Raw genomic sequence first — 21,855 nt, forward strand, 5'->3', positions numbered from 1 at the left:
TGTACCTATTATGTAGTTTCATTCGCAAAAAATACCCTTATCATCTATATCCCTATAATCCGAACGCTCCACCAATCCGAACGGGGGCTAAATTTTCAGAGTTCGGATTAAAGAGGTCCTGCTGTATGACCAATTTTAACAAAGTACGACTACAATTTTTCGATTCGGTAATCGAACACTGTCGGAGTATCCCGCTTGCTTGCCCCTAAGAGAAAAAAATACCTTTTTTATAGTTATCTAATTAACTAACACCTAACTCTACCACATCGCTAAATAAAGGGCGTAATATTACGTTATCATCTCATCTCAATATCACACAATCTCTCAACCTACTAACAACGAAATACACTTAAATATCTATTTAACAAAACAAACGATTAACCACAACGTAACTAACTATCTTTAATCAAGTTTAATTTATTTTATTGGCCGCTCATGAAGCTGATCAAATGTCAATGAATCCGTACGTTGTCGGCGAGCGACGCGGACGCAAGCCGGCAAGATATTACTACCAAACCTGCTTCATTCATACACAAGACAACGTAAGATAAACACCACACTTTGGTTGCAAAGACGCGGAAATAATTTTACATACGACTTTTCAATAGTTCTATTTTAATTCTTAATTTGTGTTTTGTTCAATAATATTCGTTATTAATACTGTGATTAAGGTTCGTTTTTGTGTAAAATGGCGATGCAAAATGGATATTCGAATAAGAAGCAGTTGGATGTGATTGTTGTTGGTGCTGGGTTGGTAAGTAAAATTATAATTTATTTAATTTAATTAGATAATATTTAAATAATGATAATGTTAGTATAATTAACAATTTCGTAATACTATCATGTAGTTGTTTTAACCACCATGTGGAATCAACGTGTTGGTTTTATGCTTTTAGTTAGGTAGGTCGATCCGGAGCTGCGGATTGCCTAGCGTGTTACCAGGGCTTCGGCTCGAAAATCAGGAGTAGAAACAGGGTGGTTTTTAGTCAGTAATAGTCTGATACGCCCTCTCGCGACGCCCAAGGCGGGAGAAGCCAATGATTTTCCCCCTAAAAAATAAAAATATTTGGTAGGTTGTTACATTTTAGAATTAAATTAAAAAATTGAATTAAATCGATGAATAAAACTTTAAGTTAGGTAATGTACCTAGAAGTAAATAATATAATACGTACATCTTTACGAAAGGCTACAGCCCTACAATTTTGGGACTATTTTTTTATCTGAGGGTACCTTGTAATTAATCATGACAGTTAACCACTGTAGATATAATTACTTGAAATTTTGTTTGAATACTGTCATAATTACCTATATTATGCACTTATTTAACTAACCAATCAACATATAAGTTCACATGCACATGACACCCAGATCCGAAACAACAATTTGTGGATCATACAAAGAGTCAAAGATTTTATAATATAGGGTAATAGTTTCAGGGTTAGGGATTGTAGAAATTAAATCCAACAATTCTTCAAGCAAACACTTTATTACACTTATTTTCACAAATAAACTTCCTTCCGTGGTAACGGCCAAAAACTGACTGCCCGCACCCGACTCGTACACTTGATTATTTTAACTCGCAAGATCAACCGACTATCTTAATTATTATTCACTATTAAATTATTACAACTATAACAACATTATTAATAAACAACAAAATAACAAATATTTATAATTAGGTATAATTATGTATGTTTTGATTTTAAATGCTTGGTATTAGGTAAGAAATAAGTATCACATGACGTCACATCCGTTTGATCTCAGATAAAAGTAATGTCTAATTTCATAGCATTTAATCAGGTGAGTATTAATTATTCTTTAAAATGTTACAAATATTGACGTTAATTAAATATTAGGCTTACAGCTCGGCCTTCCTGTAACGAGCGAGTCCCTTCGCGAAATAGTAGATAAAGTAAAGAAATAGGAACCTTAATAATCCTAATCTTGTGATACTTATTTTATACTGATCCATTTTTATTTATTTATTATTACATATACATTTCATTCACATTTAAAGTACACTCATTAATTGGTTTAGAAAATACAATAATTAATTGCATAATATAATACTTTATTATATTGACATTATACAATACTGATCGTAATTATATATAATATTAATTATATGAATCACAAATATATATATTATTTTTATTTGATACTTATCATATTTATAATGATTTTTGAGATAATTGTTTAGTTAATTTTGCACATAGTAATTATTTAAATTATACCTTTGATACAATATAGTACTTACACTAATGCGATTGGTGTAATTTTAAGACTGAGAATCGTATGATCACATATAAGTAAAATGAATTTTTATGATTATTCTATGGCTGGTCACTATCAGAGTTATTTTCATCGCAACTACTTTCTAGATCTCTATTAAAATGAAGCCACGGTTGCATTTTGTCCACTGCGACAATGGCTTCGTAGCGGCGGTTATTTTTACGAGACAATGGTGTATCCTCAATAACATACCTATCATTAGGGAGTGCTTTCAGAACACGGTAAGGTCCCTGGAATTTCATAACTAATTTTTGTGACTGTCCATCGTGAGGGTATTGCCGCTCTACGCGCACTAAATCCCCTTCGGAATATCGTTTTGCTGGTTTTCTACGACTATTAAACTTTTCTTGATCTTTAATTTGTTTTTCTATTATTTTCTCCCTAGCTTCGTCTCTCATATCTATCAGCTCTTTTCCCGATGTTATACTAACGGTATCGTCCAAAACAGCACCTAAAATTCCTTCGCTACGACACTTAATATTAAACCCAAAAAGCAACTCGGATGGTGTCTTCTCAGTTGTTTTGTGAGTGGTAGTATTTAATCCTAGTTGGATATCCGATACGTATTCGTCCCAAGATTTCTCGTCTTTACCGTGAGTTGAGGTAGATAGCGCGTCTAGAATGGTTCTATTGAATCGTTCTACTTGTCCGTTGGCTCTAGGGGTCGCGACTGCGTTTACTATATGTTTAATACCATATGATGTTATAAAGTCCTTAAAAGCTCCGCTTGTAAAACTAGAGCCTTTATCTGTAATAAGGCGCTTGGGAGTACCAAAATAACTGACATACTCTTTAAGAACTCTGATTGTAGTAGCAGTTTTTGTGTCCCTTACTGGTTTTACGACAGTGTATTTTGTGAACCCATCCACTATAACAAGTAAATAGCAATTGCCCTTTTTACTTTTTATAAACGGTCCTAGATGGTCTGCGTGAACCGTGTGGAAAGGCACGCTGGGTTTGTCAATTGGGTGAAGTTCGCCTTCACGTTTTCCGCCAGGTGCTTTGTGGTGAGAGCATTCCAAGCAAGAAGAAACGTATTTCTTCACAAACTTCCGCATTTTCGCAAACCAATAATTCTTACGAATGCGTTGAAGAGTTTTATCAAAACCACAGTGACCTACGTCGTCATGGTTCATTTTCAGGATTTGAAAGCGCACACCCTTAGGTACTACCCATTTTATGTCATCCCCAACAATTCGATACACGCGACCGTTCTTTAGTTTATAATTTTTGTGAACGTCCATTAATTGTTCTGCACCCGGGTCGGATAAGGTTTCCTTTATGCTTTTCACTTCATCGTCTGCTGATTGAACGGTGGCAATCCAGTCTTCTTCTGTGTTTTCGATGGTCAGAACATCCAAACACATCGGTGAATCTATTTCACTATCACCGACTGGATTGCGACTTAAGGCGTCAACATGCGACATGCGTGATCCCGGTCTGTACTCGATGGTGCAGTCATATTCTTGCAATTGTATCCACCATCGGGCAATTCGGGGAATCAGATCACGCTTGATCAGGGTCGACCGCAAAGCATTGCAATCCGTCAAGATTTTGAACGGAATACCAACGAGATACACTCTAAATCGGTTAAGCGACGCGACTACCGCTAGCGTCTCGAGGTCGTAAGAATGGAATTTTCTTTCTTCTGCGTTAGTCTTTCGACTGAAATATGACACAGGTTGAAAAACTCCATTTGAATTGGCCTGAAGCAAGATGCCGGCTAGACCCTCTTTGCTGGCGTCTGTATGTAGTTGAGTCTCGGCCTGGTGATCATAGAGCGCAAGTATGGGTCTTTCGGTTAACATGCCCTTTATTTTGTCGAAAGCAAGATCTTGAGCTTCATGCCATGCCCATTTAGCATCCTTTTTCAGTAAATCTGTCAAAGGTGCCGCTAGTAAAGCGTAGTTCCTAATGAATCGTCTAAAATAACCTGACAACCCGAGAAACTGTCTAAGCTCATGTTGATTGCTAGGTTTCGGGAATTTATCTACGGCTTCGGTTTTTCGCCAACCAGGACGAATTCCCTTACGACTCACCTCGTATCCAAGAAAATCTATGGTGTCGAGGAAGAAATGGCACTTGCTTAACTTTAACGTAAGACCACCCTTTTTTAACAGTCTTAGAACTTCCTCGAGCCTTTGCAAGCCCTCAGTTACGCTTCTGGCTGGAATAAGTACATCATCCATGTAGACGATGGCGTACTTAATCTTTGCTTCGAGTAATATTTTGTTGATTGTGCGTTGAAAAACCGAAGGTGCATTAACCAACCCAAATGGCATCCTATTATACTCAAATTGGCCATCTGGCGTAACAAAGGCTGTTTTATGCCGAGACTCCTCAGCAATTGGTATTTGATAGTATCCAGAGGCCAAATCGAGCGACGTAAATACCGTGTTGCCCGCCAGTTGATCAAGTTGGTCTTCGATTCGCGGTAGGGGATAATGTTCCTTTTTCGTCTTGCGATTCAATGCTCTATAATCGACGCATAAACGCTTATCCCCCGTTTTTTTCTGCACCAACAAGATCGGGCTGGCATACGGCGAGGTGGATTCTCTAGCAATACCATAGTCGACCATTTCTTGTACCATGCTCCTAACTAGAGCACGATCGGCGTAAGACATCCGATAAGGTCGATAGACCACTGGTTGCGTATCTTCGAGTTCAATTACCATTTCAGTTAAATCTGTGAATCCCAAATCGTGGAGGCCGCTCGAGAAGCAATCAGCGTATTTTTCTAATAATTGTTTTAATTGCTTCAGCTCCTCTGAGTTTAGGTTACCGTGGTTAAAGTCATCATCCTTCTGAGTTTCACAGAACGAGACTTTGCACGAATCTAAAACCAATTCTGGATTTCCCTTGTCAGTACCCTTGGGATACACACGTGCTAAAAGAGTTCCCTTTTTTAAAGTTACTACATTAGACGACGCATTGTAGATCAACAGCGCACTGCGTCCACTCTTGATCTCATACTCGCCCGGGAGGAGAAAGTACTCATTTCCCTCCGGGCCCCTAACAGAACCATTTACATAAACTCGAACATCTATCTCAGGTTCGGCAAGCACTTGAACAGCGCGCAACGTATTTGGTTGGATATCAATATTTTTATTGGTGCACCTTAGTACAGGGAATCTGTTTGAAAATAACGGCAGTGGGAGTCTTTGTGATAATAATATCCGATTTTTCCGTAAAAGAATGTCCTAACAGAACCGACTGACTAATGATACAATCATCGACTACATACATATTAATGGTCTGTTTTATATTTTGGACTTCAACACAAACGGTTGTCATCCCTACTGGGTAAGTAAGATTAGAACCTATACCTCTGAGGGTAGGTAAATCCTCTGGTACTACTACATCCAAGTTAAACTCCCTAGCCTTCGATAGTTTTATCAAAGAGCACTGACTCCCAAGATCTAAATGACAATCTACAACATTTCCATTCACCTTAATGCTAAGCATGTATTTAGCAGTTAACTCTGCTGCTAAACTTAACTGGGCAACTTGTTTTTCGTTACTATTTTTACCGTTATTTAAGTCTCCCTCACGCCTTTTGTTAGTTTTATTCCTGTAGCAATGGGTGGTTAAGTGACCTAATCTGTCGCATGTAGTGCATTTCGCTGCAGGTTTGTCGCATTTAAAACTCGGATGACCGAGTTGATCACAATTAAAACAAGTTATTTTCGTAGTGTCCGGTTTTGAGATACCGGGTCTAGCAAAAGAAGCTGCACTACGCCGCTCGTTTCTAAACTTCGAAGATAATTCATGATTTTCACGGCTTTGTCCTACTTTAACCGATCTAAAGTATTTTAGAACTTTCTCTGGTTCAGAAAATTGAGCTGCTTGAGCGCCTACCCTAATAGCTCTGTCCTCAACACCATGCAACAAACAATCCACAGCCTGTCGTCCATAAATTTGACATCTATTTAATAAGTTGATTTTCGCGTAATAATAATGATCAAGCGATTCTCCGTACTTCGCCTTTTTAGCGAGCATCTCGGTCAAAAGTTCAGCATAGTCTTCGCGAACAGGAAAAGATTCTATTAACTTATTCATCCATTCGGGCCACGTGAACAACATGGTGGGTAAATTTTGATACCAAGATCGTGCTAAGCCTGTTAACTTAGGTAAGGCGTAGTGGATCATCTCTTTATCCTCCCAGCCGTAAATTCCGGCGCATTCCTCTACCTTCGTCAACCAGGTCAAAATCGTTTGTTCCTTCGACATAGGGTCAAATTCGGGTATAATATTAGTGTTAAAAGTCATCTTTGGCTTATCTGAACCTTTGACCGATTGCAAAATAGACAAAAATTTATCTAATATAGCATCAGTAGTAGTATCACGATATTTAGGTTGCTTAGAGTTAGATGGATGTGACTCACCAGGGTCTCTCGAATCCGATGAACTGCAGCTCCTCTTCCTGCTGCGTCGGGATTCATGCCTTCCGGTCATCTCGTCTTCACGTCTCGGTGTACGCCCACGTGAACGTCCTTCTCTAGCTCTCTCATGTCCTCCGAGTCCCGTGCTGGGCGACCGTTCTCGTTCCCATCGAGACGGTGTACGTAAAAACCTGCTTTGTGGCGTTCCCCTCGAACGGATTAATTGACGCTCTCCGTCATATACACTATTCACTTCAACCTCAGCATCGCGCTCCCGCGATGCCCCTGGTTGTTCTGAAGCATATTTCCTTAATAACCTGCCTTCACCCACACGTCTGGGTTCTCCAGGCCAACTCGCATGACTAGGCGCTCTCCGCCTTGAGTCCGGTGCCTCCCGACCCTGACCCTCACACCTGGGTACACCTGGGTCTGCACTGAACCTTTCAAAACTCATGTCTCGACTACTATAGCCTCCTCGATCCATAAGAATCAACTGAAACTGACCAAAACAGCTTAATAAACTAATGCTATACCATTTACTGAACGTTATTATAGTTAGATTTCATTATCAGTACATTGACACTTATATGGTTTTTATTTATCATTACCCCATGTCCTCCTTATAGCAGATAAACCTTAATTGAATTCATCCAACTGTTATAAACTGACCACCACCAACGGACTATCCACCTATACCTGTGGTCTTGATTGTTTTGTTCATCTGTTATGATAAAAATCTGCACACACGCACAAAACAGATGGTGGTGAACACACGTGATCGTGAAAAAAAAAAACAACACTAATATAAAAAAAAAACAAAAACAAGATCAACTACATGGTATTGATTGCACTAAATCAATTGCATTTAAATATAATAAATGTATTCACGTGGAAAGAAACGTCTAAGAATGAATAAAAAAAAATTATGTACCTATAATAATATTATATAAGGTATGACATTTTGTTCCACTTTAATCTTTAATTCGCACTGTTTTCAGCCCAGAAAGGGAAGAAAAAAAAATACAGTTTCGTCGGTACTTACAAATCTGGATTTGTAATATAATAAACACTAATGTTCACTTTATATTAATAATCAGCTGTCCCTACCATGTACATTAAATAAGAAAAAGAAACGGAACACTTACGGTTTTCTGTTTTCCTTCTGTAGGCGTGGTACGAAAAATTGAAATTTCTCGCTGATCCCACTTCTGAAACTATAGGGTAATAGTTTCAGGGTTAGGGATTGTAGAAATTAAATCCAACAATTCTTCAAGCAAACACTTTATTACACTTATTTTCACAAAGAAACTTCCTTCCGTGGTAACGGCCAAAAACTGACTGCCCGCACCCGACTCATACACTTGATTATTTTAACTCGCAAGATCAACCGACTATCTTAATTATTATTCACTATTAAATTATTACAACTATAACAACATTATTAATAAACAACAAAATAACAAATATTTATAATTAGGTATAATTATGTATGTTTTGATTTTAAATGCTTGGTATTAGGTAAGAAATAAGTATCACATGACGTCACATCCGTTTGATCTCAGATAAAAGTAATGTCTAATTTCATAGCATTTAATCAGGTGAGTATTAATTATTCTTTAAAATGTTACAAATATTGACGTTAATTAAATATTAGGCTTACAATAAACAAGTTGTTCCGTGCGGAAATCGAACCCGCTACACGTTACACGGCAGCCTGTTGTCCAACCAATCGCGCCAACCGTGCGGTAAATATTGGGTTTTATGATCTGTTATTTCAATTACCTATTCCTTTAGTCGCTCTTTAATAAACCTAAACCTTTTAATCTCCGGTTATGGCAAATCCCTCTGCGGCTTTGATTTTGAGGAGGCCCATAGTCCAGCAGTAGAGAGTCATGAGTTGTTGATGTTGATGTGATTCTTATTATTTAATAAAAAAATATTACTTAATTGGTTAGCAGTTTAATAGATGAGATTCTTATTTAATCAAAACATGGGCAGTATAAAGATCTTGCAACCTTGACTTCCAATATGTCGTAATATTCATAATGTTGAAGTCGGCACAGGCTTGATAAGATAAGTGACGAATGTTTTTATGATTTGTTGTTAACTGTGCCTTAGATATTGTCATAGCAGAGTAGAATACATCTGTATTTAACCACAGCTAGGTACTCATTTATTTGGTACCTATACATAGATGGGTGTTTACTCTTGAAACCAATCTCCAATAAAATCTCTCAATAATTATTCAATGTCAAAACTATACAACCCCAACAAGAGTGCGAAATTTTACAATAGGAATGTCGTACAATCAGAATTTGATTCAAGAGTACGTCAAGTCCCAAGGATCGCCTAAAAGATTATGCATTTGACAGAGACAGAGTAGCAGGGGTAGGAGTAGCACTATCTAATAAATTGAAACCTTTAAACTTTTTCTATCCCAATTGCCAAGCATGGAGGTTATAGCAAACCCTTCTAATATGGAGGAGCCTCATAGCAATGGACCATCAGCGGTTCTGTCACGAAACAGTTAGTAACAACTTTATCAAACACCGTGAATCGGGCTCGTAATCAGATTTTTTAGGTAGGTATCTACTGAATTTTCTCTGTTGACTAGGCAACAATAGGCAAGTTTTCACGTTTTTGAGGTAAACAACGATAAAATCAATATAGGATATTGGTGTTTTTGCAATGATAACATCACTATCTAGGAATTATATGCACGTATCTTTAATCTTAACATAACGTTGATTTTAAGATTCAATAAAGATAGGTAAGATAGGTGCCTACCTAGAATAATCTTTGTTACTTACCTCTTTTGGTAAATAAATACATACATACCTACCATCATTATAAACCCATGGGGGTTAAAATTGTATGAGAAGGCCACAGAGCAAGAGTCCGTTGAGAATTATGTACTTAAATAGAAATAAAAAAAACCCATGGGGGTTGGGAGACGCTACATAGTGCCACCTTACTACGATCCTTGAATACTTCTTTAGCTTCCATCGAGCAAATCAAGTTCTTTATCAATAATTGTTATCGTTTTAAAACGAAACTAATGTGTAAGAATTCAATTGTTGACCGTGACCACTTATCAGTGACCGTAAAATCCTCTTACTATTGTTTGACTAAACTTGGCTTGGCTGGTGAACTAGTCATACAAGTACCCAGGATAAGAGTGCTCAGCATATGGCCATATTTATTTAATTTAAATATAATACAATATTAAATTAATAAACGATCTTGTTCCAAAATTCCAGTACCTATCGAATTGCCTAATGACAATAATTGATCTGAATCCAAAGAATTAGTTTAAGATATTTTTTTGCAACATTGCTTTAAACGATTTGGTAAAACAAAAAATACAGAATAATAAGTAATCATGTCCACTCACAGAATAATAAGTAATCATGTCCACTCTGGAAGTTGAATCATTTGCCTTGGTAACGTTTTTATTTTGCATGGCCTAGGCCTTAGGTATTCTGTGACTTGAGTTCGTGACACTTTTTTGTACTATTTCTAATGCAAAGATGGCAATGATTAACAGATTTTTAGTACTTTTTAATAAGATTTCCAGTGATAAATTAATGGGTATTTAATAGTTTCGGTTATTAAGTTAGGTGCGACCTGATTTACCGTTAGTTTTTTTGCCTCGATTTTCTAAAAGTAATAAAACTGCTATAATTATCACTTAAAACGAAATCTTAATAGGATAATTAATTCTCAATTTTCTCGTTAATAGTCTACGATCACTATTATTTTCGTTTTCAATGAATCAGCAACTAACTAGTTTCACAATCTGCTAGAAAGGCTCCACTTATTTTTGCAATGTAAACTGCATGTTATAACATGCTGTAGGTTGTACTCCCCGTTCAATTTTTCTATAATTATATTTATGTATTTATATTTGTTTGATTGTTTTTTCCAGGTGGGGTCTCTAGAAGCACTGTATCTAGCAAAACGGGGTCATCGTGTTCGCCTATATGAGTTCCGAGAAGGTTGGTATAAACTTTTAACTTTTTACGAAACAATTATAACAAAACACGGGGAAGGGAAGGAGAGAGTTTGTTGTTATTTACTTCTGTTTTTCTCAATTTAAGTACATACATAATAAAGTATTGTTAAACAGATGTTGAATACTGCTGAACATAGCCTTACCTCTTAAAAATTAAGAATGGGCAGGAGGGTCACATACTCCTCGCTTGACAGGAAACTTGGAGATCGTAGTATTGTCCGTCGCTGGTGGCTGATCAGCATTTTAAGGATAGATTATACTTGAGTACTTCTGTATAATTAATAGCTAGTTTACATATTTTATTATTCTATTCCCTTCAATATAATAACTGTGACTTCGTAAGAGATTTCGCTCCACGTGCAATTTATTTAAATCAAGCTTCGATGTGTCATCACCTTGGCGCCGATATCAGTAACTGCTGCTATCTAGGGTCAATGGCTTTGTTATTGAATGGGGATTGAGGAAGCTTGTTGTATGATTTGGTTCATTTTGTTTTTAATGGTAATTATTATGCAAGAAACTTATCAACTCCATATTGATCGGATTCGAGAATATGCACCAAGTAGTTTTTTTCCGTAGCTTACTTTTATAAATATAAAATAGTTCTTACTTATATATATAAAAATCAATTGCTGTTAGTTCATCTCGCTAAAACTCGAGAACGGCTGAACCGATTTTTGGCAAGTTTAGGTCTTGAATTATTTGTGAAGTCCAAGAAAAAATATGCTTAGGGCGATACGAAGTTTGCTGAGTCAGTTATGGAATATTTAATATTTTCAGATATTAGAAAAACACCTCAAGCTCGGGGCAGGTCCATCAACTTGGCCTTATCAGTACGTGGAAGACGCGCCCTGAAGGATGTTGGGCTGGAGACACACATGATCAAGGAGCATGGCATCCCAATGACCGGGAGACGCATCCATAATACAGATGGTTCCACCTACGTCATACCTTATGATGCTAACACTAAGCAGGTTGGTTATAAAATTGTTTGATGTTATAATCTTACTTTACTGATGGTAAGTGATCAGCGCTATCCATAGACCCAAGTTGAACTAAAGGAGGCTTTTGGAGGGAGGGGACTGAACTTCTGATCAAGAATCAATATGAAGGAAAACAAAACATAAACAGTGTTTGACACGTGTGACTTTTTATATTGTCACGCCCTTTATCCCGAAGGGTTAGGCAGAGGTGCATTTTATAGCATGTAATGGCAATGTACAATGTACACCCACTTTTACAATCTATTGCCAATAAAAACACCGTGCCAGTAATTCTTCGTCTTTCTAAAACTCAACCTGTCTTTAACCTTGCCATTTGAATATATTTTAGTAATATATATGTTTTTAACAGTTTTGTTTGTATTATTAGATAAACGTGGCGTAAGTTATCAGGTTGTGTAATGTTATACAATACAGTCATAGACTTATGTTGATAACTTTATTTGAATCTTTTAGATTTCATAAAGATTGAGTAACAAACGTACACACAAACTCACACCCGTTCGCATTTATAATATTACTAAGATACATATGTATGTAACGAGATACAAATTAAATTAAAAAACTATGCTATTATGTGAAAAAACTATTTACATATGAACTGGTATTATCTTATCATACTTCTGTTAGTTAGTGTTAGAAAGGTTAAATATTAACACAAGCCGAGAGATAAAATGTTCGTTATTCTTTTTAAATGTTATGTAATGTAACACAATGTCTCGTCTTTAATTTCCTAATGGGATAGATAGGGTTGGACATCGGTACAGGATGTAGGTAACAATTACATAGGTACAAATACCTACCTATATGTTAAATAGCGGGCACACATTCTGAGCTCAATACTGAGGCTCGTAAGTTGCAACTGAACTATTCTGTAACAAACTACACCTACTGTATATTTTATTTTCTTAATTTCAGAGCATCTATTCAGTGGGAAGGAACTACTTAAATGGACTACTTTTACAAGGTAAATAATATATCTTAACTGTTTATACACACCTAAAAGTCAAATGTGCTTTTACACCTAAACTATTGTATCATTTTGGATGAATTTTATCCAAGAAAATAAAGTCGAATTAGGAGAAAATCACTTTTTCACGATGTATTATAGAAGTAGTACAGTAGACCATTAGTATTACCGTTATAAATAATTTGGATTTTCTAAAGCATTGCACACAAACTTCTTCTACTGATACCGATTAAGATAAAAAATCTTATCATAAATTTAAAATTGAAACTTTATATTTTCAGAATCTGAACAGTATGGAAACGTGGAGCGGTATTTCAACCATAAGCTGATCGAAGCTAATTTGAAGAAAGGCTCTTTGACATTCCTAAAGTAAGTAGATAAGTTTACAAACACGATTATATAATAAACTAGCTTTTATCCGCGACTTTGTTCGGAAGTTAACCTATGTTCTAGTCTTTACCACCCTCATACTTGCGGGTGAGAAGTGGGTGTTATACGTGTTGATGTTAAACATGATATATTAATTTTATTTTAAACTAGCGACCCGCCCCAACATCTCATGGGTGCAATAGTGATATATTATGCATGTTTTATACATATAAACCTTCCTTTTGAATCACTCTATCTATTAAAACAACCGCATCAAAATCCGTTGCGTAGTTTTAAAGATTTAAGCATACAAAGGGACATAGGAATAGAGAAAGCGACTTTGTTTTATACTATGTAGTGATAACATGTATATATTTTTTTAATATTACAGGACAGACACCAATGAGACTGTCAATGTGACGGCTGACCTGATCATCGGAGCTGACGGTGCCTTCTCAGCAGTCCGTAAGGCGATGATGAAGCAGCCGTTCTTTGACTTCAGCCAGAAATACATTGAACACGGGTATTTGGAGCTCTGCATACCACCAGCTGACAATGGCGGTGTAAGTATGGAAAGTAGTTCTTTCCGAGTTTATAATTTTCAAAAGAAGACGAAGGAACCTCTAAAAGATTACGTAATTGTCTGACTGTCGATTTCTCTATCTTTAATTGAGATTTGTCTTCAATATTAATAGTGTTTGGCTCATTAGAGCTTGAACAAGGGCCACTAGATGGTTTCTTTATTTATGAAGATGTAAGTTCTGATCACTATCAGTATTGAATTCGAATTAAGCTTAATATTGGAAAATGTTGTGCATAATCAATCAGTTTAGTATAACAATCACATCAGTGCAATGTGATCTCAATCTTCTTTAATGCAAGAACTTAATCTTCACAGTTCTTTTCACCTTCTTCTCCATTTTAATATAGTTGTACCAAATTTCCAACAATAGACAAAGGAACGACAATCCGTAACCAGCTAGAAGAATGCAGAAATGTACTCTCAGATCTAGCAGTGTAGTCATTGTGAATGGTTTAGGCCGTCTTTGTATGACGCTGAAACTCCTCAAGTTTATCGTTGTCATATGCTTCTGTATCAAACCAGCTTCATAGAACCGATGGGCGTAGTCTTGGAACTTCTCGATGAAAGGGAACCCACGGACCAGGTACATGACAATCACATGGGTATTGGAAAAGATCCAAGAATCCAACTCTGGTTTGCCCATACTGTTGATGTATTGATACTCCTTGAGCTTGTAACTGTAGTCCATCTCGATGGCGTAATATTTCTTGGTGGTAGCAACGTAGTGTAATGCGTTATCAGTAGAACTGCAGTTATAAGCACTGTTTAAAGGCAATGTGTGATTATAAGCGTATTCGTAAAACAATCTCGTGTTGTCACTGATGCAGGGTTTGTATGGCAACGTTCTCAAATTGTTCACACTCAACGAATGCGGTCTCTCATGTATGTGGACGGTGATCAGACTTAACAAAGCGGCGTTGTAGAAGTTGCTGATGTAAAATGTAAACAGAGCCCACATAATTATAATCGTTCTAAACTTCCTGTGTGTTGACAGTCCTCTGCCTGCATTCCCAAAAAAGTATCCCCATAAATTGAGAATGGAGAACGTGTTGTCAAGGATCATTCTTCTTAATATCTCGCCAACAATTATAACGAAAATGATGGTGGCAGCAATCAGTGACCAGGTTGTTGTTCCAAACTCTCTGTATGCTCTCTGCCACACTTTACTGCTCATTGCTGGTGTGTATAGATAGTAAGCTGCGTAGTTGAAGCCCCAGATGTAATCAAACAACTCAACTCTATTCTGCATTAAAATGAATCCCCCGGCTGCTACGTCTGCTTTGTCAGTGTCTATGAATTTAAGAAGTCCTGTAGCTGTACGATTTGGTAGCACGACTCCATATGTTAGGTTATCGCCAAAAACTTCGTAATCCAAAGAAAATTCTTCTCGGTCAGCTATAGTATCTAGGACATACTGCTCTAACCCTGCTACATATTTGCCATAAACTGTATAATTGCTTGAAGTGGAAATGAAATTCGGTACGTCATCAGTTGCCACTACTTTGAATGTACAATTTTTCATTTGAACGGGGATTTCATAAGGGAAAAAGCTAGTGATATCCTCTGAATTCTCGCAGGTCCCAAGTGTAATAACTTTTTCAAGACGTCTGCCACAACCGTTGTTATCAAACGGATGATAGGTGTAGATTACTGCATCTTCTTTAAGAGGCTTTATTACGACCACGTTAAACATCCTGTATGTTACCAGTATTTTGAACATTGTGCGAAGCGCTCCTTCGTCAACCAAGTTATCTATTTGAATAACAAATTTAGCTCTAGGGTTCCAGAATACATCTCTTGTTAAGTCTAGCATGCCAGTCCAGAATTTAAATATAGTTTCTGCCGTAATCACGTATACATTGGTCCAGATGAACCAGTCACGGTCATCAAATGACCTTACAATGATGCTGTGGCAAATATTTTCTTTATTCGCAATTCTTATTAATTCATCAAAATTGGCATTAGGGTTCACAAAGGTCGCGAGTGTGCCGCACGGGAAATATCTTGTTAAAATATTATTTATGCATTGCACTGTACTGTAGTTTCGATTCGTACTGAAGTTGTATAGGCTTGAAATATTTTCGTTACATTTGGCTAATTTGCTGCACGTAACTAAAGTCAGAAGTAGAATAAAAGATCTCATTGTTTCGTTACACACGTCTAGTAGGCACGTTACTGTTTGTTTAAACTGAAATCCGATGAAAATTAAAGTTTTCCTTAGCAGTTTTCAATGATTGATGACATCCCATTGGGGTATTTACAATAATTTATCATCATTTTAGTGGCAGAATATAATTAGATACACATTATCCTTTCAAAGATTTCATTGTTTTATTTATACGAGTATGTTCAAAAGTATTTTCATTAATGTGACTTTGATCATGAGGATATTGAAGAGTATTTATCGTTGATAGATTACTGAAAATGCTTTCTTTTTATAAGTTTTCTTGTAGAAAATTATAGTGGTTAATGATGGATTGTGTTTTACAGTTTCTGATGCCCGCTAACTACCTCCACATTTGGCCTAGGGGCGAGTTCATGATGATCGCGTTACCGAACCAGGATTGTTCGTGGACTGTGACACTCTTCATGCCATTCGCTAAGTTTAAGAATTTGGACACAGAGGAGAAACTTTTGGCCTTCTTTGAGAAGTACTTCCCAGACTCGATACCATTGATTGGTAAGCAGAAACTAGTTGAAGACTTCTTTGCTGTGAAACCATCACCTTTGGTTGCTGTTAAGGTAATTAAAGCTTGAGATTGTTCTTTTTTTCTTACAAAGAAACCAATGACATTTAAAGACAAAAAATATTTAACAAAAAGCCTGTATGTGAGTCTATTGATTGCCATTTCATGGGACTTCTAACGAAAGTGATTAAAGAATTTTCTTTTGGCTCTGTGTAGAATGAAAGATTTATATTATGTTACTTTTATTTTGCAGTGTCGTCCTTACCACGTAGAAGATAAGGCTCTTATTATCGGAGACGCAGCACACGCTGTAGTACCATTTTACGGCCAAGGTATGAACGCCGGCTTTGAAGACTGCACGTTGTTAGATCAGCTCTTCCAGAAACACCATGATAATCTTGCTGAGATCCTACAGGAGTTCTCTGAGACCAGATGGGAAGATACATTCGCTATCAGTGACTTGGCTATGTACAATTACATTGAGGTGAGAAAAATTATATTAAGTAACTTGATTTTCAGAATTTCTTATTGATTTTTCACAATCGTGGGTTATTGCTAATTGCAAAGCTAAATACAAAAATACCGCATCCGTCGATATCCAAATGCTATCGAGCCCATGGTTTGCAACTTGAAGTGAAATCTTCTCGTACAGTTTCGTGAGTAAACCGTATCACCCATTTAATGTAGTACTACATTAATTTTAAGCGGTATTTTTGTATTTAGCTTTGCAATTAGCAATAATTCATTACATTCTTATCATACAAGATATTTATTTATCTGTTTATTTCTCGAGGCTTTCAAGAGCACAAAGTATTTCTCTTTAACTTCTAAGCTTCAAATTTTTAATTACTTCTTATTCATAAAATGCTATTTGTCTTCCAGATGCGAGATTTGGTGACGCGTCCTTCATACAAGTTTCGTAAGGCGATGGACGACTTTATATTCTGGTTGCTGCCAAACTTCTGGGTGCCTCTGTACAACTCCGTCACATTCTCCACCATGCCTTACAGTCTATGCATCAAAAATCGCGAATGGCAGGACAGAGTAAGAACTATTTTGGATTTCTTTTAAGTGGTGTAGTAGTCTGATACTACAAATTTTGCTTGCCTAACAATAGAAATTTTGCCTTATATCGTCGGAGCATCTATAGACAGTTTGTCAGACACATGACTTTAATCATTTACACTCAGATTTGGAACAACAATTGTATTCGCATACTGTAATTGTATTACATCGCATGGATTAACTCTCGCGTGGCCTAGTGCCCCCACTTTGCCCCAGACTACAAACAGTTCTATAGATTTATTATTTTGTTGCAGGTCCTGAAGAAATTCTTGTCAATAGTAGGCATCGGAGCATTAATAGGTGGCGCTGTTGCGTTCAAAATTAAATACTACAGCTGAAAATAAATTGTACATTGGAAAATTGACGTTCTTTTCATATCTTTTCTTTCTAACTGTATTCCTATCGTTTCGAAGTTTCAGCTTACTATGATTCTTTCAATTTTTGACTGTAAATATAAAACAATAAAGTAACAAATCAATTAAAAACGATTCGGAGTAGGTTGATTTGCTGAAATCTGTATTTATTTGTGACCTCAATAGCTATGTTTTTATAGTAAACTATTTTCTTTCTTACTTAGGTACGTCGATGGTCTTACATTTCTTATTTACTAATTACGACTTAATAAAAACTTCAAAACCAAGAACAATTTTCTCAGTGATGTATGAGTAGTACCTATGTATGAGTATAACTCACAATTGAAGGTAGTTACAAATCGTGGATTACTAAGTATCGATTGTAATCGCAAACGATAATCGTCATATTTTTATTATTAAGTTAAGCAACACATTTTGATTTTGTGCGTTGCTATTCATATTTGAGCAGGCTTTTAATTTTATGTTTTATGTGTTTTGTATTACTTCAATATAAAACCTCAAAATGTATTGAATTTCTTTTACACTATCCTTATTAAAACCCTTAATTTAAATAAAGTTGAACAGCTTTTTTCATCGTCATCACGAGGAAGACTTCATCTTCATCGCTTACCATCAGGTGACTCGTTTGCTCGTTTGCCTCCTATTCCATACCAAAAAAAAACAATTGGGTACCTACCACGTACCTACCTTACCTTTTTTTTATGAGACATGCCGGTAATCGAGCAGACGTATTACCTGATGGTAAGCAATCGCCGCCGCCCATGGACACTTGAAACACCAGAGGCTTTACAAGTGCGTTACCGGCTTTTTGGGAGTCAGGAATTTAAGGCTTGTTGTTCGGGAATGGGGATGGGGAAGATTGGTAAGGGGCGAATTGGGCCTCCGGTAACCTCACTCACACAACGAAACACAACGCAAGCGTTGTTTCACGTCGGTTTTCTGTGAAGCCGTGGTATTACTCCGGTCGAGCCGGCCCATTCGTGCCGAAGCATGGCTCTCCCACACTTAAAACCTTATTTATTTTATGAGTTTACCTTTGCAAAAATGTGTTTGTGAAACACTAAGTAAACATTTTTTTAGTAAAAAAGGTCCCAAAAATGTATATGTATTTAAGTGTGTTTAAATGCAAACGTTTCAAGAAAACCATTACCTAGGCTACTTCAAAAATATCGAAAGGAAAAAATTGCATCGCCTGATTATTCTATTTGTTTTCGTTTCAACAAAGATTAAAACTGAAAGTACTCGGTGTTGAAATGCAAGTTTGTTCCGCATTGGATAATAGCAGAGATTTTGCTCATTCAATATGCACAGAAACTTGTGCTATGCGCCTCGGCATAATGGACGTAGGGGAGCGAAACGAGAAGTGAGTGCACTAGGCTTATCTATGCAGATTTTATCCATAGCTTATCTATAGCTACCTATGTAATCCTCTAATTTTGATGAGTGTTGCTTTTAGTACTGTACATCAATATTATCGTATCGTTCAACAATATATTTTTAACTAGCTACCAGCGGTTTGGCACGCGGTACCGTGCTGTTCGTCATTAAAAGTTTTGGGTTCAATCAACCCTGTTCTCAACAAATATAACACCTTATAAAAGTAATTTATTTATTGTTTTCAGTATCAACACAACGCGACAATTAGACTATTAGAATATTATCAACATACAATTATGTCATGGAAATTAAGTTTCCACTGATCTTTATTTCTTCTATTGGTGTTCTAAGTATGTTTCTGCTCAGGTTGTTTCCAGTTTGGACGTATGGTGGCTTCATTCAGTCGTATGCCATTGCCATAACAATCATTTAAATGTATGTTGAGTTAATACATTGGTTTTAGTACCTTATTGATTATCGTCGGCTGATACAGATTTGCCTTCAGAGGAGAGTGGTGGATGGTGTCGAAAATATTCTTGAAGACCTTTAAAGTAAAAATGACGATGCTGATGAATGTGGAAATGGGGTGGTTTGTGTGCTCCATGCTTTTTCAGCTTATGCTTTGATTTATGAGGTTTGTGCCTTTCCTCGCTAGACTTGGAAACTAGTTTTAATAATAATTTGTATATTTTAGGTACGTCTGATAATGTATCGCAACAAGTCTCTTTCTTTTTGTTCAGCTTCTTCTTTTTTTTCTTTTTCTTCTTCGGTTTTTTCGGTCGCTTTTGGACTACTTGAGTGTTTGGTTCCTGAGAACAATGAACCACTGGTGTCTGAGTTTCTTCAGTTATTGGTTCCTCAGTATCATCAACCAAAGGTGTCTGAGTTTCTTTAGTCATTGATTCCTCAATACCATCAACCGTTGGTGTTTCAGATTCTCCAGTTGTTGGTTCCTCAGTACCATCAATCGTTGTTGTCTGAGTTTCTTCAGTGGTTGCTTCTTCCGTGCCATTAACTGCTGTTGTCTGAGTTTCTTCAGTTGTTGGTTCCTCATTACCATCAATCGTTGTTGACAGAGTTTCTTCAGTTGTTGCTTCTTCTGTGCCATTAACCGCTGTTGTCTGACTTTCTTCAGTTGTTGGTTCTCCAGTACCTGCAAATCAAATCAAAATTATTTTATTCGTAAAAATAAGTGTTAATCATATACACAAGATCTTTAAAATTAGGAAGTGCGCTATGCTTTGTCAATTGACATATAAATTATTAGGAGAAAACAAAATATTAAATTAGAATACAACGCAAGCAAAATTTCAATATTAATATCACATTTCATGTCAAAATCTCACACAACTTCAGTTAAAAATATTTAACTAACTAGCAAATCCGACGAACTCCGTTTCACCACCAATGTTAACTTTTTCCGGAATTTTCTTGCTATAAACCTCACGGAGCCCGAGACCTTTCCAACGAATGCAAAACCGTGGAACTCGGTTCGTGCGTCAGGATGGAAAACCTGACTTATTTTTATATAATAGAATAGATAACATGCACATAGATGATGCATGCACACATGTCCTGTATACTTAAAAAAGAATAAAACCTTCAATCACCGGTGCTTGAGGATGTTTACATATTGTAGGTACTTCTTCACTTGTTTCCTCTGAACTATCATCCGATGGTGTCTCAGTTCCCTCAGAATCTGATTCATTACTATCGTAAGTTTCTACCGATATTGTTTCCTCAACTGTTAGTGTCAGAGGTTCTTCAGTTGTTGGTTGTTGGTTACAATCAACTGCTGGTGTAGTTGTTTTTTCAGTCGTTGGTTTCTCAGTACAAACAACTGCTGGTGTCTGAGTTTTTTCAGTCGTTGGTTTCTCAGTACAAGCAACTGCGGTTGTCGTAGTTTTTTCAGTCGTTGGTTTTTCAGTACCATCAACTGCTGGTATTTGAGCTTCTTCAGTCGATGGTTTTTCAGTACCATCAACTGCTGGTGTTTGAGTTTCTGTAGTCGTTGGTAACATAGTACTATCGGCAATTCGTTCTAAAGTTTCTGGAGTTGTTGGTACCTCAGTGGCACCAACTGCTGGTGTCTGAGTTTCTTCAGTTGTTGGTTTCTCAGTACCATCAACTGCTGGTGTTTGAGTTTCTGCAGTTGTTGGTTCCCTAGTACTATCAAAAATTGTTTTTTGAGTTTCTGCCGTCGTTGGTTCCTCAGTGCCATAAACCGTTGATGTCTGAGTTTCTGCAGTGGTTGGTTCCTCAGTACCATCAACTGCTGGTGTCTGAGTTTCTGCAGTTGTTGGTTCCCCAGTACCATAAACTACTGGTGTCTTAGTTTCTGAAGTGGTTGGTTCCTCAGTACCATCAACAATTGGTTTTTGAGTTTCTGCTGTTGTTGGTTCCCTAGTATTATCAACAATTGGTTCTTGAGTTTCTGCTGTTGTTGGTTCCTCAGTACCATCAACGGATGGTGTCACGGTACCATCAACTGCTGTTGTCTGAGTTTGTGCAGTTGTTGGTTCCTCAGTGCCATCAACCGCGGGTTCTCAGTACCATAAACATTGTTGTCTGAGTTTCTGCAGTGATTGGTTCCTTAGTGCCATCAACCACTGGTGTCTCTGTACCATCAACTGCTGGTGTCTGAGTTTCTTCAGTTATTGATTCCTCACTAACATAAACTGATGTTGTTTGGGTTTCTTCAGTTGTAGGTTTTCCAGGACTATCATCCGCTGGTGTCTGA

At 36.9% G+C, this 21,855-nt stretch overlaps 3 protein-coding genes across 4 annotated transcripts; 1 reads left to right on the plus strand and 2 right to left on the minus strand.

Moving 5' to 3' along the window:
- Window positions 1–482: 482 nt before the first annotated feature.
- Window positions 483–17,728, plus strand: LOC118267147 (kynurenine 3-monooxygenase). Of its 2 annotated transcripts, XM_050702910.1 has the most exons (11): window positions 483–542; window positions 672–754; window positions 10,603–10,672; window positions 11,470–11,663; window positions 12,609–12,657; window positions 12,942–13,029; window positions 13,421–13,592; window positions 16,103–16,354; window positions 16,553–16,783; window positions 17,182–17,343; window positions 17,619–17,728. In XM_050702910.1, exons 2-11 carry the CDS (start codon window positions 689–691, stop codon window positions 17,700–17,702), a joined length of 1,368 nt encoding a protein of 455 aa, XP_050558867.1. In that variant the 5' UTR covers window positions 483–542; window positions 672–688; the 3' UTR covers window positions 17,703–17,728. The 2 variants fall into 2 exon arrangements, with proteins under 2 accessions (XP_050558867.1, XP_035436851.2); XM_035580958.2 differs by having other exon boundaries at window positions 525–754.
- Window positions 13,858–16,107, minus strand: LOC126912155 (uncharacterized). The gene has a single exon (XM_050702905.1). The coding sequence runs from the start codon at window positions 15,753–15,755 to the stop codon at window positions 13,902–13,904; it is 1,854 nt and encodes a 617-aa protein (XP_050558862.1). The 5' UTR covers window positions 15,756–16,107; the 3' UTR covers window positions 13,858–13,901.
- A 1,614-nt stretch (window positions 17,729–19,342) lies between the features above and the next one.
- LOC118266780 (mucin-5AC-like) lies at window positions 19,343–21,677 on the minus strand. Its single transcript, XM_050702942.1, has 3 exons — window positions 21,669–21,677; window positions 20,716–21,613; window positions 19,343–20,268 (listed from the first exon to the last, which is right to left on the minus strand). Exons 1-3 carry the CDS (start codon window positions 21,675–21,677, stop codon window positions 19,583–19,585), a joined length of 1,593 nt encoding a protein of 530 aa, XP_050558899.1. The 3' UTR covers window positions 19,343–19,582.
- Between the last annotated feature and the right edge of the window lie 178 nt (window positions 21,678–21,855).

This window comes from Spodoptera frugiperda, chromosome 23, assembly GCF_023101765.2.
Source record: "Spodoptera frugiperda isolate SF20-4 chromosome 23, AGI-APGP_CSIRO_Sfru_2.0, whole genome shotgun sequence".
Classification (NCBI taxonomy): Eukaryota; Metazoa; Arthropoda; class Insecta; order Lepidoptera; family Noctuidae; genus Spodoptera; species Spodoptera frugiperda.

Excerpts from the sequence above, each read along its gene's own strand:
- LOC118267147 (XM_050702910.1), top strand. The coding sequence starts at position 689 with ATGGCGATGCAAAATGGATATTCGAATAAGAAGCAGTTGGATGTGATT. Across the intron at positions 755-10,602 it reads TTGTTGTTGGTGCTGGGTTG|GTGGGGTCTCTAGAAGCACT; the intron begins GTAAGTAAAATT and ends TGTTTTTTCCAG. Across the intron at positions 11,664-12,608 it reads ATGATGCTAACACTAAGCAG|AGCATCTATTCAGTGGGAAG; the intron begins GTTGGTTATAAA and ends TCTTAATTTCAG.
- LOC126912155 (XM_050702905.1), bottom strand. The coding sequence starts at position 15,755 with ATGAGATCTTTTATTCTACTTCTGACTTTAGTTACGTGCAGCAAATTA.
- LOC118266780 (XM_050702942.1), bottom strand. Across the intron at positions 20,269-20,715 it reads TCAAGCACCGGTGATTGAAG|GTACTGGAGAACCAACAACT; the intron begins GTTTTATTCTTT and ends TTTGATTTGCAG.